Below are 17163 nucleotides of genomic sequence, written 5' to 3'. Positions count from 1 at the left end.
AGTTTCATTTGACGTCAGATGAAGACTTGTCTATCGCCGCTTGTAACTGCTTTTTTTCCTGATAGGCTTCATTGAACATGGAGCCACTGACTACCCAGCTACGACATGGTGACGAAGAGACAATCGAGTGTTGGGATGATGACGGGGATCTGCAGTGCTTCGAAGACATCCATATTCGCACGGCTTCAACCACAACATCGATAACAAACTCGTCCATCCTCCGATCTAGTCACCGAGACTCAATATCCTCCCGCCGATCTGCTCGCTCCGACCTCGATTCGACCCTTGGAGATGATGAAGACTGGCAGGTTCAGCTTCAGGATGATGACGAGCTTTTGAGCGAAGAAGCCATTGCATCTGCTAAGGGTGCTGGTATCCCACTGCCAGCCAATATTCCCAAATCGGCCCTCATTGGGGGGACAATCAAACGTCTTGGAAGGAGGAAGCCTAGAAGAAACTTTGTGGATGATTGGACGGATGATGTTGAACTTCCGGGTCCCGATACTGTTTTGGAACTCAAGAGTGTTCAAGAGACAGCATTCCCTGAATCCCTCAGGCAGCTTAGTTCTGCTGCTACTAGCCCAGTGAAGAGTCCGACTGCATGTTTCTGGGGGGATGATGTTCCTACACAGTTGCAATCCGCCCTGACGAACTTAGATCGAGCAACCGATCATCTTGGCAATGCCCTCCTCGACACTAATGACATTGACGACGACGTCCCCACTATCCGAGTTGCAATGCCCCGAACGCCGGAAACGACTTCAACCGCTCTTGAATCCAGCCGTATGAAAGTGAACAGAGTATTAGAGAATTTGGAAAGCGATTTCGAATTGCCGGTAGATGATCTCCCTCTTCGTCTTTCTACGCGCAAAACCGGCTTGGGCGCGACAAGCCCGACCCCTGAGGAATTTGACGTGGAGTGGTCCGAAGGCAGTATTGGTGTTCGCTTTGGAGGTACACAGAGAGACCATCGCTCAAATCCAAGCTCTATAGTCTCTGTTGTCAGTCCTAGTGCATCTAGTTGCCTGACAGGTGAGAGTGAGGACGAGGGACTTGATGGTCTTATTATCCCTGAAGGTCCCTTAGACCTAGAGTCATCTTTGAAGAAGCGTCTCGACACCTTTTCTCCGAGAAATGTGCAATATCCCAAGCCGGGTCAAGCTGAAACTGACGCGGCGGATACAGACGATTTTCTCTTGGGTCTGGATATTGAAAGTGGTGGTGCCTTTGATCTGAAGAAACTCTCTCTTAACCCCAATATCAAATGCAAAACAGAACACCCAGGGAGCCCCGCGCGCCGTTCAGCAACCTCCATTACTTTCACCAACACCTCGGTTTCCCCGAAATCTCGGATTCCGCGCCTCTCGAGCCATGACCTTCATTCCACTCATCTTGAAACCGTTTCTGAGAGTGGAGTTCCCTTACCCAAATCACCGAGCTCCCAATTCCGTGTGAGAGGCCATGCCTCGCATGCTTCTGTCTCTGGTTTTCCTTCTGCAATCCCATCGACATCACCGACTCCTTCGACTTCTGGCCGGCGGCGCACCGCATCTCGGCTGACGAGAGACTCGTTGAGCGGCGATCAACCTTCGGCTAGGAACCAGGTTCTTCGAACAAAACGATCTATGCCGACCATGAGAAATGTCCATCTTGCGGCAACAGTGACCTGTTCCCAGAATTCTCAGCCCCAGCATGATGATTCGATGCGTCCATACCCCTCCAATATTCGTCCTAAAACCCCAGTCGATCGCGTCGGGAATGATCTGAGATATTCAAATCGTAGGTCTCAAATGCCTTTCATTCCGGCTGGGGCTTCTGAAAAACAATCTCATCATGTCAATGTTAAAAGTCATCGACACTCGCGGTGGACAAACTCAGATAGTTCTGCCGAAAACCTTGGCTCACAGATGCCTATGTTCCGACATCCTCGATTAAAGCGTCAAATCAACCTAGGGAGTAATACGGAAGAACCAAGACCTGAGGCTCTAATCACCGCGCCGAAGCAGGCTATCACCAAGCCCACGCGCAGGCGCAACTTTGGCGACGGAAGTGAACTGGAATCATTCGACGATCTACCCACATCTTCCTCAATAGAAAGAAGATTCATCAAGAATCCTACCGGTCGAGGTGTTCCAAAGTCCATCCGGGATAGATTTAGTCAAAATCGGAGTCTATATTCACAGATGGATCATCCAGACTCGAAGCCCACTCCTGGCACTATGTCAACCATGCCAAATCTTACGCCCCGGTTTGCGCGGGACACAAACGCTTCAAGAACCGCGAGAGAAGAGCGGATTGCGTCGATGGCGTCTAGTGCGAAGAATCGAGCGAGCAACGCACTGAGTCCACTCAGTCCAAATTGGAGGACTCAATCTAGCTCACGTACCCCTTCGGCCTCTTCGACCTCCTTGCCGATGAGAAGCCAGAAGAATAAATCATTCACATCGTCTGGTGGTAAACCTCTCCTGATCAAGCCAATGGGCAAAGAGGTGCAAGAGCCTAGAGGTACGTACATTTCACTCGAAGTGATTCAGTTCAAGCGGTTTTTTACCACTACTAATACTCTCATAGCTGTCAATGGGATGCGTTATAATCCAAATACGTTTCGGTGGGAAGGCAATGAGACATCTGTCCATGAATTTGAAGCTGAGAAATTGCCAATGTCTCCCAAACCCGCACCTGCTCTGATCACCAATGTCGGCGCAATGCAGAATGTGCAAGTTGTAGGCGGGATGGTCTTCGACCCGCAGCGCATGTGTTGGCTGAAGCTGGCCCCATCCCAACCAGGAGCTAAAGGTCTGGTGGCGGTTCAACTCGAAGACGATATTTTCGCCGGCCTGGATGACCTTGAAGAAAAAAGTCAGGATAAACTACATTGCGGACGGGGTAGTTGTCAGAACGACGCTGGCCATGCCGGGAGTGGTGATGACCGAAGCCTCGGATACTCATCGGACGAATGGCCCATCACGGAAGAATTTGATGTCGGCCCTGAATTCATTCGACGCCAACGCGTGGAGGAAGATAAATGGAGACGCAAGGTCGATCGATGGGTGAGCATTGATCGGAGTAAGGCTGGACAAGGTTGGAGATGGGCCATACGGGATATAGTGGGCTTCAACAGTGTCCGGGGAGCCCTCGGAGCCCCAGAATTTCACGGTACGTGAGATATTGCCTGTTGGTAGTCCTCACCCATGAAATCGGAGGTGGATTAAACAGCACTGTGTGGCGTGTGCAGATCTGTGCAGTCGTTGAGGAAGTACACTTCCACCTACGGTCGTGCTCTTATCGACCTAGATGATCAGGCCCAGGTAACGGGTTGTGAGCACCAGCCATAAGATGATGCTACCCTATGAGACAGGGGTCCTTGCGAGTTGTGGCATAATTTTGATGGATATTCGGAATGAGCTTATGATATAGCATTCGCTGGCCCTTATGAACTGGCCAGCTTCATGACTTTTTTTTTTTTTTTTTTTTTTCCCTTACCTTCACGTTTTGAAACACTTCTTGTGCCTCTCTTTTTCTGCGCATCTCTCTTTCGAGAGCCAATTCTCTATGACTTTATGTAACTATACCTTACGTTGCGACTGTACAGTATAATACTCCCTCTCACAAAATATATTTTCTCGTTTCTCCTGTGGTTTCCTTTTCCCCTTTAGTATTGTTTGATTTGTCCTCATTTTGTTTTTGTTCCGATCTCGCTGGTTCCCTGGGCAATAAATCGTCAGACGCCAACCGTCCGCTTCAACGATGCTTTCTTAGGGTCGTGAGGGAGAGAGCAGAGGAGAGAAATAATCTTGTTGGGGAAGAGGGTGATGAGATGGCTGGATAGAAAAGATGGAGAGGGTGGAGAAAATAGGAGTTTACAGCACTGCAATGGGTTAATCATCCTAGTCATGGGTCATGCAGGTCGAGCTGTTTGCTATGAAGTCGGTCTGAGCTTCGACATGGCTAGTCCATGCTGGGCTTCCATTCCTTCGAATCATTGATGAAGGTAGTTTGCAAACAGAAAGCCAGTCTGAGAATCCTGGTCTGTTGTCCAGCTGGCATCTGCGTGCCTGTGGGTTCAAGGGGCGAAAAGCAATTCATCAATTAAGGATTCGAGGTTTGCTCTTGTAGAAGAAACAATGTCTTCTGTTCCAGTTTCTATGACATAGGGATGATGAAGTCTCTTGATTAGCCTGTCTCTTCTTTGGGGTGTGCAGAAGGGGAGATCCTTAGTAATATTCGGTTTTAGGGATGAGGCCGACTGTCTGGCAGCGAATGCCAGGGCCGTGTGACTCGGTCGAGGGTAGAGAGTTCGATGTCTACTAGATATTTTGATATGATGATTATGATCTAGGTGCGTTATTTGCTTGGGCCGTGGAATGTCAATACATGACGCAGAACTGCCAGTCACATATTCCGTGCAGTCACTATCATAATATGGTTGCAGCTCGGTAGGGGGAGAGCTGAAGATCGATAGAGAGAGCAGCAGAACTCGTTCGTTAGTGTATCAGCACTAAACGAAATAAATACCTACATAATACGTCTCCCAGTGGTCTAGCATATGTAATTGCACAACACTACAACCAATAACGATAGGCAAGTACTCATCAACTACCACCATTCAAGAGACGTGAATACAGTGGCGAAAACCAAGCTGACATTCGGATGCGGATGGAAGCACAGACACTGGAAGATGGGACTGATCCCAGGATGAAATGCAGGAAACAAACCATATCGAGGCTCGTATTTCTAGCCTCTCCCTCTGTAGTGGCCAATGGCCCTCTAAAAAAGAAAAAGTGGACAAACAAGCATGCCCAGGAGCCGCGCAGCTACTATTTATCTCCTATTTGTCTACTTCGTAGTGACACAACCTCGCCGCCTCAGATACTCCCAAGGCTGGTTCCAGATCTTCAGTCATTATTCCTTCCTTTGGTAGCCTTTGAATTGCCCACCCATCGCTTCACTGGACAAGACTGGGGGCGACCATCCCGACTGGAAGATTTATGCTTTAAACTGGGATAGGACTTGGGGCGCCAAAACTGCAATCTGTCAATGGCCGGCACGTTGGACCTGATGATGACTGGCCTTCATCTTCTTCACAACCCTCACGTACTACACTGGATAAACAGCAAAATCTGAGGAAGTAGTGACTCATGCGAAATCCAGCTGCCCAAACATGGTTCACCCTCAGGGAACCTCAACTCTCTCCCTGACTCTGAAAATTGATGATGATGAATGTCTTCATACCATGTCCATGCGTGCCTGGTTGGGGATGAAGAACAGGTGGTATCACCAGTGGCAATCTGCCTGTTCGATCCCTATAGGCGCCCTGGAAGTTGAAACATAGGCATTAAGACATCAGGCACGATGCATTGGATTTGCTCACTTCCCTGGATGATGATCAACAAACATCGTGGAATAGCCAATTCTGGTCCCAGCGGAAGGAAAGAAGGGTCTTTCCCATTTACTCTTTTCCCGTTCTGCTCGTATCCTTTGTTGAAGCTGTTGCTAAATAAACCCTTGCCCCCCGTACAGATCCAGCTCCTCCCCCAAGTCTGTTGGACCTGCAGCATGGCAGGTGATTGTGCTTTATTCTTCCAAGGCCCTCTTTTCGCAGAGAAGACTAGCAAACTTACTGCAATCTTCTCCTACCATCGACCGGAAACCCGCCCCTGCTTCATAGAAGATACCTAAAAAGAACTTACCAAACATTCTGTCCTGCGGGTCAGGGATTGCCATCTGTCGTGCTCTCCCTCCACTGGCCCCATCAGGGGTCACCTTGTTTTGATTGATGGAGACGCCTGTCATAGCTCTTTGTCGTGCATACCATGGAATAAGGCAAGTGCCTCTTATGCCGAGTCATGCTGGGGAAGGCCAGAGCTTAGGCCTAGGTCGGTGCGAGGGGGAGTCTGTCCCGCCTACTTAAATGATGCCGCCTCCCCGCGCTCGTCGATGTATCCTGTCATCGCTGGCAATTTCCCAGTATACCTTAAGACCTCTTCCATGGACATAGGCCATCTCTACCCGGTTACAGCGAATTGACTTCAGCAATAATTCCCAGGTGTCGGGGTGTGACGTCTTTGCAAGGTATGTCGTCTCAGGTCACTCGTCTCTGTTTCCAGAACGTCTCAACATCTGTACTCGCCACGTACACCGAGGACCTGAGAAGACACTCTATGGCTGACATTCGTTGTGTGCGTGAGAAGTCCGGGCAAACCTGACATTGTGCGCGAGCATACACAGATTATACCCGATACATTATATTTGTCCGTAAAGCTTCAACTGTCAGATAACCCTGATCGCCATGAGTGGTTTTGAGAGGCGCAGTGCCCATGGCCACGGCAGCTACATTTTGAACCAGCAGATTTCCCTACCCATTTCTTATAACCAGGGAGAGAACCACGAATACGGGAGCAACGGAACCTCCTCGTACCATATGCCCCAGAATTCCTACAACATGTATCACCAGTGCAGTCTGACATACGACCAGAATGGAGTACCTTCTAGCATCAGTGAACCATCTTCGCATCCAGTTCTGCCCACTCCTGAACATGAATTCATACAGCATGGATCCTCGCAATGCATGCCCCAGGCGCGGTACCTAGAGTCCCCACGATATTTATTCCTTCGTGAAGCAACGAATGAAACCGAGATAGAGAGCCAAGAATCTCTGAACGAAAACAAAATGCTATCGGAGCCTGTTATTCCCCCGCTAGAAGGCTTCCCCGGCGTGAGGGAATTTGACCAATTGATACGAAGGTAACTACATCCTCTTTCTGAGCAGTAAAATGCCTTCTCCTCCGTGTTGCTGGATGGAAACAAGTACAACGGACTTACATAGTACGTCAGCTACGTGGAGGATCTGTCTATCAAGAAACAAGACAAGGCTTTGATCCACGCCAGGAGAGCGCGCAATATAAGGACCGTCCTCATCGATCCAAAAGACACAGCCGTTGAATCAGCCCAATTCAGGTAGACATGACTCGTCCCAACTTCCACCCGAATCGAAATTTTTCACTCCAACGATCCTCGTAAAACCAATTATTTTACGTATGCCTTGCTAAATTTCTGAATTAGGTTTTGGGTGAAGAAGATGTTCAAGCTTCAGGTAGTTGGCACCGGATCTACCAACGTGCGTAAAGTCTGTTTACTATACCTGAGAAAGACATCACGCTGACATACATCAACACCTCTTGGAAGTGTACAAAAATGATCTGCCATGAAGGAAAACCGGTAGCCATCCGGGAGAAATTATTCAAGATACTGACCAAGGCGCATCAACAATGTCAGCACGGTGGCAGGGACAAAACATCCGCGCAAGTCAGACAGGTGTACTCCTGGTAGGCGACCCTTGTCCGCTATTGTCCGCTGTATCCTCAAGTGAAAGCTCACTTTGTCTGACGAAATGTTAATCCGCCTCCAAGGGTTCCCAAAGAGCTCATCTCACGATTTGTCAAGATATGCCCCACTTGTCAAGTTCGCAGAGGAGGCGTGCGGTTGACGCCGCCCATCTCGAGTCGAGGCTCTCCGCGACTCGAGATTTCGAATCGGTCACCTAAACTTCCCTCTCCTCCAATCTCGAGGCGTGAATCTATTTTGTGTGGTCATACCTCTCTAGAGAAGTTACCGGCAGACGACTTGAATCAGTTTAGTGGCCACACTGGTTGGCTAGACCATCACCATGATTCTCTTGGACGGCCAAATCTGGTTTCAACTTCCATGAAATCTTTCGGGGGAACGCCGGTGGTCAATCTACCTAATGTCATGTCTATGGCGGTGGATTCGTATCCTGGTGGAGATCTATCCCAGATTAGCTACAGTACAGCATATACAACCGCGAACAACCAGTCTCAACATCGTGAGTTTTAGGCGTTCGAATGAAAGATCGATGGTTTGGATTATCCCTTGACTCTGGACATGATCTGGCAAATTTGAATAATGGTGAGCAATGCAGGGTTGCTGTCACGATTGGAGCCTATAGGTTCTCTCTAGTAATATGTTCGAATCGGTTGACTTTATTTGTCGAGTGTCATGTTCAAGACGGCTTCTCTTGCAGATTTCTGCAGGAAACCTCCATGTAGAATTATGATATGAACGCAGTCCCTACATAGACTTCAAGGGTGCTCTAAAAATAGAACCTTCTGGTCCGAAACTTGTGGCAGAGTAGGTTGACTATTCCTAGATCTGGTCTTACATGCAGTGAATGAACTGGTGCTGGAGTAACACGAATAGGAAAAAGAACTCAATGAGCATATAAACTTGATTTTGGTCATGAATTTGCAGACCACATATTCTGCAGTGGTTAATACCTTCATATGTGGACACAAAAATGTAACCTTCAATCAAAGGTTATGTCTGATGAACATGACATCTATGGGATCACCCTAAATTGTTTGCGTCTAATGATAGTACACCATCGAATGAGAAAAGCAGATGCTGATGAACTGAGGTGTCAATGAAAATTGTCATCATGGAAAAAAGACTAACATACAAAATGCATTTAGGCACTGCACCTGATGGATCTTGAAGATCCTATTCAACCAGACACCAGATAACTTACAAGGGAGGAAAAGATCAATGCAAAGAATGATGAATGAAATGGCAGGCAAGACATGCCAGATTGTTCCACGCCAAGGCAGCAATTGCTGAAATTCGTTGTCCCACTCAGACTGGAAGTGAGAATTTTTTCCCTTTCATAACTCTGCTCATGGTTAGAATGTGTTTGACAGTGGTGCAGTCATGAACTCACTTGCTATAGTAGATATAAAAAAAGTCTGAATACAGAAGCGTTTGAACAATGCCTGCCACAACAGGAACCGGGTGGAATCGGCTCTCTGAAAAATACCGGTAGATCCAGTTTGGGATATAGAGAGACCGATAGAGCCCCAAGGCAAAGAGATAATGTGTAGTGATGGTGTCTGCTTCGCCAGTGCGCTGTAGCATGAAGAGTTGAGGAAGGATCGCAACAGATTCAAGCCAGATTGAGAATGTCCAGAGTATCTAAGAAAGCATGAGAGAGAGTCACAGTCGTAGATCAGAATAGCGGGCGAACCTCGGAGATGCTGTAATTGCTTGAGAACAATACTGCTAATAGAGCACTGGCCCCAAGGAGATACTGAACTTTGAAAGTGTCGAGATTCGGGTCATGGGTTGGCTTGTAGTCGTTGAGCATCAGGTAAATGATATAAGCCGAAGAGCAGATGAATAAGATCTTGAATGTTGTGTTATAAAACGAATCGGTAAAGGTCCAGAAGAGATCTTCGTCATAACAATGGTCAGGAACAATCCCTTTCGAGATGATTTTCGAAGAAACTCACCAAGATAGCGTGTAACGAAGACCAGCAAATACAAAATTTGCGATTTGAAGGACAAACCAGAGCAACTCTGCGGTTCAAGATTAAACGGTGTTCACATGGCAAGGTGGAATGTCCTACACTTGAAGATTTCATTTTATGGAGGAGAATGAATATAGATATTAGATGTGAAAAATCGGCTATCATCCACATCAGTATCATCAATCCTCGCAAAGGCGATAACCCACTACTCACCAGCTAATCTGAAGATATTCATATTGATAAATTAGCTTCCAATATGGAAAGATCGATTCTCTGGCTGCGGAGTATTGAGGTGTCGAATCAATTAGATGAGTAATGGGTGACAAGAAGCTCAATGAATTTGACAAAATGGAAGTTGCAATGCATCAATGGAGTTGTCTCTTGAGAGGAAAAGTGGTTCACGGAGTAGGACACATATGTATGATGATAATGACTACACGAAAGGTACGCGACAAGGCTCCACATCATGCGCAATGCTGTAATTGAGATTCACCCAATCACCAATGCACATAATCTGGAACACTTAAATAGAGTCGCGCAAATCGCAATGCTCAAGAATACTTCGATCCCTGAAATGCTCGCTTTACCTCTTCTAAAGACAGCTACATTTAATACTTGGAGCTTAGGCGATATACAAGCGTTGGGCAAGCGCATCTTTCCAATAAGCCAAGCAATTGAATTGGGGGTTATGCTGTTCCATTATCCATACTGACGATCAAAGTTAGTAGGTCATCTTCGGACACAATTCTCTGCCAATCCTCATACTCTCGAAATGATCTTTGATCAGTTTATAGAGCTCCTGGAACGGAAGAGAGATCTGGACCACTGTAGAGTTGGAATCTTAATAGTTTACAGAATTATTTCTCAGAAGCCTGAGTCTTTTAGAACGTTGTACCCGCATTTATACTCTCCCCATCTGTGATGCGTTGCAGATGACCCTCTGCTAACTCACTCTTTAATACACAAATAGAGCTTTCCCTATCTAGCCGATCCCATTCTTGAGAAACGAGTCGCTTGAGCCGTTGGCTATCGGTAATTTGCTCAAACAGTCGGTCTTTGTCTGAATCCAACTGTCCAAGGCGTTTTTCCATGACAGTAGCCACGTCACACGCTAAGAGCCTGCCTCCCGGGATAATCGCACAAAGACCAGCAAGATGATTTGTATGCTTCTGGGTGCGGGGCCAGGATGGCCCAGCGAGACTGTTGTGGCGGTGGATATGGGGTCGATGACTATCCACGGGTACAGCTGCGGTATGGCTATTTCGCGGGCCGGTTGGAGGCGCACTGGGAACAAATGTTAGCCCCCGGCGAGTGGAAACGCCCGTACGAAAATTTTCCTTGGTATTGGAACCTCCGCGAGGGCGAGTAGGGGCTGAAAGCAGGGATATGGTTGGCCCGCGACCATGAGACGACTTGGATTCAATAGATGCGCTCGATATATCTGATTTAGCTCGAGATAAGGACGGGACATTTAGTTGGGTGGAGAGAGCGTTGGGAGATGCATGATTTGAACGGCAATCCGATTCAATCGACGGCCCTGTGGGCTGGGTTGACTTTATACCAAGAGCTGTTGTACCATCTGGGAATGCACAAGGTTGTTCTTGAAGTGACGAATAGCCCAAAGACTTATCTTGACTATCCCTTTCATTTCCGACGTCCATTTGCACATGGGAAGGTGTCGAATGAATTGAAGATCTGGATGCGCGGCGTTGTGGAATATAACATTCTGCTGGCGAACGACCCCGGGATTCCTCGGCAGTTGCATTGGGTCTGTCAATCGTCGGCGATGGTCGTCTTGAGTTGGAAACAGTGCTCGGGGCAGAGATGTGAATGCTCGAAGCATCCCTAACAGAGGGTGATTGTCGGGTTTGAAATGTGGCATTCCCTGAACTCCGTTCTGGAGGTCCTTCGGGTGGAGTCCGCAGGTTGTGAGAGATTAGTGGGTGCGAGTTGCTGTTTCGTAAGAAGGCATGCCTCATGGGAGATGCTGATTTCTTGTAGTGATCGGGAGGGGGCTGAGGACCTCTCTCTCGTTTCAAGAGTCGAAGATCCTGTTTCGGTGGGGTAGGGTCTCGCCAACTCGGAGTGGACCGGCCACGAGAAACATCGCGAGGGCGTCTATCCCGGTAGGGGGAACGCGAACGCCACCCAAATTGGGGCGATCTGGGCCGTATCTCACGCCTCGGAGAAAGTTTCCTCTGAGCTGTGTGCGTGTAAGGATTATTCTCACCGTCTCTCTGGCGAAAAGTAGGGCTCCGAGAACGGCATCTATACGGCAATGGCGAACGATCCCTAAAACGACCGTACGGTCGATTGGAAGGCGGCACCCATGTATCGGCAACAAGGCGAGGGGAACGAGTTCGCGCTGGTGACGTGTGACGGCTATAGCCCCGAGATGCCGTTGGCCGATAGCTCTCCCTGCCCCGATGATCATCAAATCTGACATAAATTTCCATCAGTTGAAATTTTCAACAAGATAATGAGGATGTTGAGGGAAAGCTCAAGGAGCGCACCTTCTATTGCGTTCTCGGTCCATCCTGCTAAGTGTTCAATATTGCCCTCGAAGGAGCATTAACTGGTTGGTCTGCAGCTCTCTAATCAGCTCAAGCAGCGTTGGATGGATTCTGACATTGATTAGTTGATGTTAGAACTTTTGGGATGCAAGAATATTTCCTCGTAGTAGTTGTAGCACCACCGTGAGGTGACTAGTCAAGCTGATTGACCTAAAGGATAATGTGCAGTCACGTGATTACCGTCAAGACCCAAAGTATTACCTCCCCCATCACATGCGAAATAGTTGGATATCTCGATGATATCTATGTATTCTATTTTCTCTGGTATTGAGACGTAGACGGGAACTGAAAGACTTTTTCTATATATTGGTAATATTACTTACTGTACAGATAACAGGATAATTCAGTTGTATTAATGGCTCCTCAAGGAACCAACCTCGGAAATATAGGAAAGACAATAAAAGGGAGTATGGCTCTAAACATCAAAAATTCACAGTGTTACATTAAAGAGCACTTGCTGCCGCCTGCCGGCTGGGATGGATTCTGTGACTTCTCAATCTCCTCGATCATTAAATCAAAGGCTTTAGTCACGTTATAATCAAGACGGGCGCTAGCCTCAGTGAATGCACAGTGGAACTCTTCCCCTAATTGTCGGCCTTCGTCCAGCGAGACCTGACGCTGTTCAGGTTTGAGATCGCTCTTGTTCCCGACAACGACAAGGGGGACATGATCCGCCCCCTGTTCTTCCGTCAGCAAAAGATGCGGAAACGAAAAGTAATTGCATGGGCACTTACAAGGTGGTTCAGAATTTTGTCGCGTATGACTCTAACCATGTCGAAAGATTGGCGGGAGGCAACAGAGTAGACGATAACGTAGCCATGAATCCCGATAAAGTGCTTCGAGTTCAGAATGCTGTATTCATCCTATTAACGAAATTAATTGATTTGAATATATGATACATTGGGACCTGTATACTGACTTGACCCGCTGTATCGACTATCTCCGTTGCAAAATCCTGGCCATTGTGCTTAATGATGCGACTGAATGTGTTCTCAATTGTGGGATAATAGCTTTCCACGAAATGATGCTCGACGAAACGAACCGTAAGAGAGGATTTTCCTGCGCAACAAATTATTTAGACCACAGCAAAATGCACATGAATATGAACGTGCGGGACTAGACACTTGTGTGATATTCATACCTACAGACCGACTACCAACAATGGCAATCTTCCTCTGTTTTGGTGCAGCAGGCATGATTTGACACGTGCTTTATCGAATCTCCTCTACCAGCAATCCTGTATATGAGAGGGACTGGCCTTCAACGAGCTGAGAGGCTGAAGTCGATATCTAACAACCACGTCGCCAAGTTGGAATTGAACTTTGAACGCAGTGCCCAGTGAAAGCATGAATGGCTTTGGATGGCGAAAGGCTCGAATACATTAATCAAGAAGTTGGTTGAGTAGTCAGGCTGGTCTCTCAAAAATGGTTGATACAATGCATACCCATAGGTGGCAAATAATCCCAGACATTACCATTCCTCGCATACTCATTATTACGGAGTAGGTAACTACGGAACATGCCAAACACATCAAACGTGGAAAGAACGCATGATCTTATCAAACTGCCCATTCATATTATTCCTATAACATGTGGGGATTATTTGTTCTTTCATGTATATCTATATCCTATTCAGCTCCTTGATAATTCCATCCAGTTCTTTAAAAAAAAAAAAAAACTTCCATGTACTAAAAGTAGTAGAGAGCTTTATGCCCAACACAAACTTTCCATAAAGTTATTTAAAAGTTATATGATCATTCTGGATGCGTTAAAGCCACATTAAGATGTAGACTGCTTCACCTGACGTATTATGTACTCAAGTCTTGTCATAGGCCCCAGGTTTCCTCTTTCCTGTGTTTTTGACCAAGGCTCAATCTTCTGGTGGTACCGTAAGAACTCATCTGCTGTCGACGATATTATAGTGAGCCCATTGTTCTGCTGTGACTCCCTTACTTGGGTGACTGCCTCTGCAGATAAACAAAGGGTGAGCAGTAGGATAGACAAATAACCAATGGCAATGTCTTGGTTAATATTGCGAAGAGGATGTACCATCCCAAAAAAGATATCAAGGAGCAACTGAATATATGACAGCGAGCCAGAAGTGGGGCGTAGAAACATAGATCTCGCCAGTTCGCTTTTCTCCGTCAAATTGATAAGTACCCCCAAGGCTAAGACAGACGTGCTCAACGAATCATCCAGCCCCGAAAGTTCTTCCTCGGATGCATCCCTGATTTGAGAAACGGCGATTTCGACCAAACCCCCGACCATTTCGGGTGTGGAGTATTCATTGGAAAGGTAAAAATCTCGGTTGGTGAAATTTAATATTGTCCGGATATAGTGAGTGCGAAGCTGTCGGCCCTTTTCACACTGGTTGAAGCGAAGAAAGTGGTGGAGCTGGGGAAGTAGACGTAGAGAGGGATAATTCTGGCTGTGTCCGTCTGGTTTTGATAAGATCGCGTAAGATTCGAGTATAGACAAAGTTAAGACCAATGTTCTGAATTCCTCCGGAGGCAATGAAGCTGCTGCCATGGTTCCCTTTTTCTGTTGGAGTAGCAGCTCAACAAGCGCCTTCAGCAGGGGTGCGGGCATTGATTCAATGTTGCTGGCCCCATCGCGAAACTTTGTAAGGCAGGACTGAATACTGAAGAGAGCTATAGAACGAGGAGAGATTATCAGGTGCGGATCCTCTCCGCTGATAACAAAGGATAAACGTGGTTGTATGTTCTTCACTGTCTGCCGGATGGGCCTCGATACTCCGGCAGAGAGCGTGGCCGATAGCAGCGGCCTGTCACTGCCCACATGAAGTATCAATAGGCATGAAAGATTCAGAACATTCGACCAGTGTCGCGTCAACAATGTCTGGGATACCACATCATACACTCTACTTAATCTGCAGGCGCACAGTGCAAACGAGGCAGATAAGTAGTCCAGATCACCAGCCATGCATCTCAGAAGGCGTTCATGAAAATCATGTTCGCTAAAACAGCGCACAAGATGAGGATCCAAAAGCTTCTCGCACAACTGGATAAAGCTACTACATTTGCCCGAAGTCGAATTGCACGAGTCCTCAATATCCTCGAAAATCGAATCAATAACGCTCTGAAAGCGAGAATTCTCTCCTGCTTGTCTGAGCTCGTGAATACCGCGTACAGGACCATCCCCGCCAATATCATCACCGAGTTGTGGGGTGATGTTGGGGGAATTCTCGTGCGCTAGTTGTCGCAGGCCTCGGTTGGAGTAGCTCGCTGGCAGGTTGGGTGTGTCCTGGTGCTGGGAGCCGCCCAATATATGGGCATCGTTCAGAAATGATCGCTGCCGTGCGTATGTGATCCTAGAGTCCCCAAGGCCGCTTGGTATCGAAATTGACGACTTTGAAGCCGTGTCGCCTGCGAACCAGCCAGCACTTCTTCGAGACTGGATATTCGGCCGAGTACCTGCCGACAAGTTTTTCTTGGAAGCGTATTGAGGTAGCAAACAAGCTTCTGTATCACCATCAGTTTCCGAGTTCACCAAAGAACCCCTTCCTGAATGCTCCATCGCACTCAGTGCATCCACGAGCCTTCGTCGAGATGATACCTCCTTTCTATTCGGTGTATTGCCAATGTGCGAAGAGGATCCGGTGAGCGTGTCGGATTCGTGATGTTCACATGATTCTTCAATTGGTACTTCAGCCGACACGGCTGGATGTATATCACTTTGGTGCAGGTCAGGAGATGAAGGGGACACTGTATGTACTTCATTGAAGTTTTTATCAGACCCGCTTCGAATGACGGCGCAGGCGAGAGCCGAATTAGTATTTGAAGCTTTCGTCTTTTCGGTTTTGGGCTTTAGAGGTCCAACAGGTCCATTGGTGTCGAGGCCGTGGTCGTGGCTATTCTTCATCTGCTGGGTATCAAATTTCCTGCGTTTGTTGTTGATAACAGCATGTTCTTTTCTCTTGGGGTTCTGTGGGGAAGGCATCTCTTGACCAGCAAGAACAGATGCAACTGGTAAATCGTGGTCTTGAACTAATCTTTTTACTTCTCTCGTTGATCGAATATGGGCACTGTTTGTTGGATGGTTAAACCCCTTCTGGCGCCCACTATTATTTTTTCCGGAGGGGGGATACAACAGATCCTCGTCAGACCATTTCTGCGAATTCTCAAGCCTGATTGTAGGAAGTTTGCCTGGTGTTCTGGGCATCTTGTATCTATAGGTAGTGAGAGCGGACTAGTGAGTGTCCATAATCAATATCATCTGATCAAGTAAGGATTTGTTGAACTCTCTATCTCAGTAATCACAAAAGCCAACTTGTGTGGTAGGGTAGGTAAGCTGAGTTATAGGAAGGGTGGTTGCCATTCATCGCTTCTATGCTGATGTATGGAGTACTCCGTATGGTAATCTTATATATCATTAATCACTATTTGCAAGTACTGATATGTATCAGAACTAGTTAGTTAATATTATCCTATCTAGTTATACTATATAGTCTAGTTTACCCCAGTAACTTCATTAGTATACTGTGTAGTGGGCCGGTCAGGGATGGTAATCCTTCGGATTCTACCACTATCTAATCCAAGAATAGCAAGATATTAGGATGATAAGACAGTGAAATTCCAGAGATTTCTAATATTTTATATGGCCTCCTTCTGCCTAGATGACTGCCATACATTTAGTCTATATAGATTAAATAAGATCCATAAGAAATTTCCTAGAATGGCTTCCCATGCTTAGAGTTGCATTCAGCCTAGATTTGGGGGGGTTTATAGCTAGTTAGCACTAAACTAGAGGAGTAATCTAACTATGTCTATAAGTAACTTTATGGGACCTAACCTGCGCGGCTCATCTTACTCACCATAACTCTCCTACCTTGTGGGGAATCTTATTTTCTTTTCCATCTTCCAAATTTTCCGAAAAAAAAAAACATTTTTTCTGCAAAGAAAATATTATCTTTTTAGAGGAAATTTTTATATGAGTAAAATATCTCCCCTTAATTCTTCCTGCCCATATATTTTACTAGTAAATTTTGAAATTATGCCTAATATAAGAGATGCTATTTTTCATCCTCCATAAAAAATTTAATTCTATAAAAAAACAGTTACTTTTCCTATATTTACTTCCCTAAAATCTAAGTATTTTCCACCTGCTTACTAGCCTAGCTACTAATAGGAGCCTTACTAATACTAGCCACCTTACTAGTACTAACCACCGTACTAATACTAGCTACCTTACTGGTGGCCTAACTTAAAGCATACTCTATATTAGTTAGTAAGATTACTCTCTATTATATAC

The 17163-nt window shown here is 46.6% G+C and overlaps 6 protein-coding genes across 6 annotated transcripts, besides 2 other annotated features; 2 read left to right on the top strand and 4 right to left on the bottom strand.

The window, feature by feature from the left end:
* Positions 1 to 77: 77 nt before the first annotated feature.
* On the top strand, positions 78 to 3164 carry ACLA_000740 (putative cytokinesis regulator (Byr4); the record flags this gene model as incomplete). Its single annotated transcript, XM_001276088.1, has 2 exons — positions 78 to 2505; positions 2572 to 3164. The coding sequence occupies 2 exons, from the start codon at positions 78 to 80 to the stop codon at positions 3162 to 3164; spliced, it is 3021 nt and encodes a 1006-aa protein (XP_001276089.1).
* Positions 3165 to 3454: 290 nt separating this feature from the next.
* Positions 3455 to 3476: a microsatellite.
* A 2813-nt stretch (positions 3477 to 6289) lies between these two features.
* Positions 6290 to 6748, top strand: ACLA_000730 (uncharacterized protein; the record flags this gene model as incomplete). Its single annotated transcript, XM_001276087.1, has 1 exon — positions 6290 to 6748. One exon carries the CDS (start codon positions 6290 to 6292, stop codon positions 6746 to 6748), a length of 459 nt encoding a protein of 152 aa, XP_001276088.1.
* Positions 6749 to 8649: 1901 nt separating this feature from the next.
* Positions 8650 to 9500, bottom strand: ACLA_000720 (er lumen protein retaining receptor; the record flags this gene model as incomplete). Its single annotated transcript, XM_001276086.1, has 5 exons — positions 8650 to 8686; positions 8735 to 8985; positions 9038 to 9243; positions 9303 to 9369; positions 9420 to 9500. 5 exons carry the CDS (start codon positions 9498 to 9500, stop codon positions 8650 to 8652), a joined length of 642 nt encoding a protein of 213 aa, XP_001276087.1.
* A 701-nt stretch (positions 9501 to 10201) lies between these two features.
* ACLA_000710 (uncharacterized protein) lies at positions 10202 to 11776 on the bottom strand (the record flags this gene model as incomplete). Its single annotated transcript, XM_001276085.1, has 2 exons — positions 10202 to 10732; positions 10790 to 11776. The coding sequence occupies 2 exons, from the start codon at positions 11774 to 11776 to the stop codon at positions 10202 to 10204; spliced, it is 1518 nt and encodes a 505-aa protein (XP_001276086.1).
* A 555-nt stretch (positions 11777 to 12331) lies between these two features.
* rhbA (Rheb family small GTPase rhbA) lies at positions 12332 to 13089 on the bottom strand (the record flags this gene model as incomplete). The annotated part of the gene is made up of 4 exons (XM_001276084.1): positions 12332 to 12571; positions 12628 to 12756; positions 12813 to 12952; positions 13035 to 13089. The coding sequence occupies 4 exons, from the start codon at positions 13087 to 13089 to the stop codon at positions 12332 to 12334; spliced, it is 564 nt and encodes a 187-aa protein (XP_001276085.1).
* Positions 13090 to 13671: 582 nt separating this feature from the next.
* On the bottom strand, positions 13672 to 15852 carry ACLA_000690 (WAPL family protein; the record flags this gene model as incomplete). The annotated part of the gene is made up of 1 exon (XM_001276083.1): positions 13672 to 15852. The coding sequence occupies one exon, from the start codon at positions 15850 to 15852 to the stop codon at positions 13672 to 13674; it is 2181 nt and encodes a 726-aa protein (XP_001276084.1).
* Positions 15853 to 17044: 1192 nt separating this feature from the next.
* Positions 17045 to 17104: a microsatellite.
* Between the last annotated feature and the right edge of the window lie 59 nt (positions 17105 to 17163).

Source organism: Aspergillus clavatus, genomic scaffold (assembly GCF_000002715.2).
Source record: "Aspergillus clavatus NRRL 1 1099423829750 genomic scaffold, whole genome shotgun sequence".
Lineage (NCBI taxonomy): Eukaryota > Fungi > Ascomycota > Eurotiomycetes > Eurotiales > Aspergillaceae > Aspergillus > Aspergillus clavatus.
The sequence above is the reverse complement of the archived record's forward strand: the minus strand, read 5'-3'. Positions and strand labels throughout refer to the sequence as shown.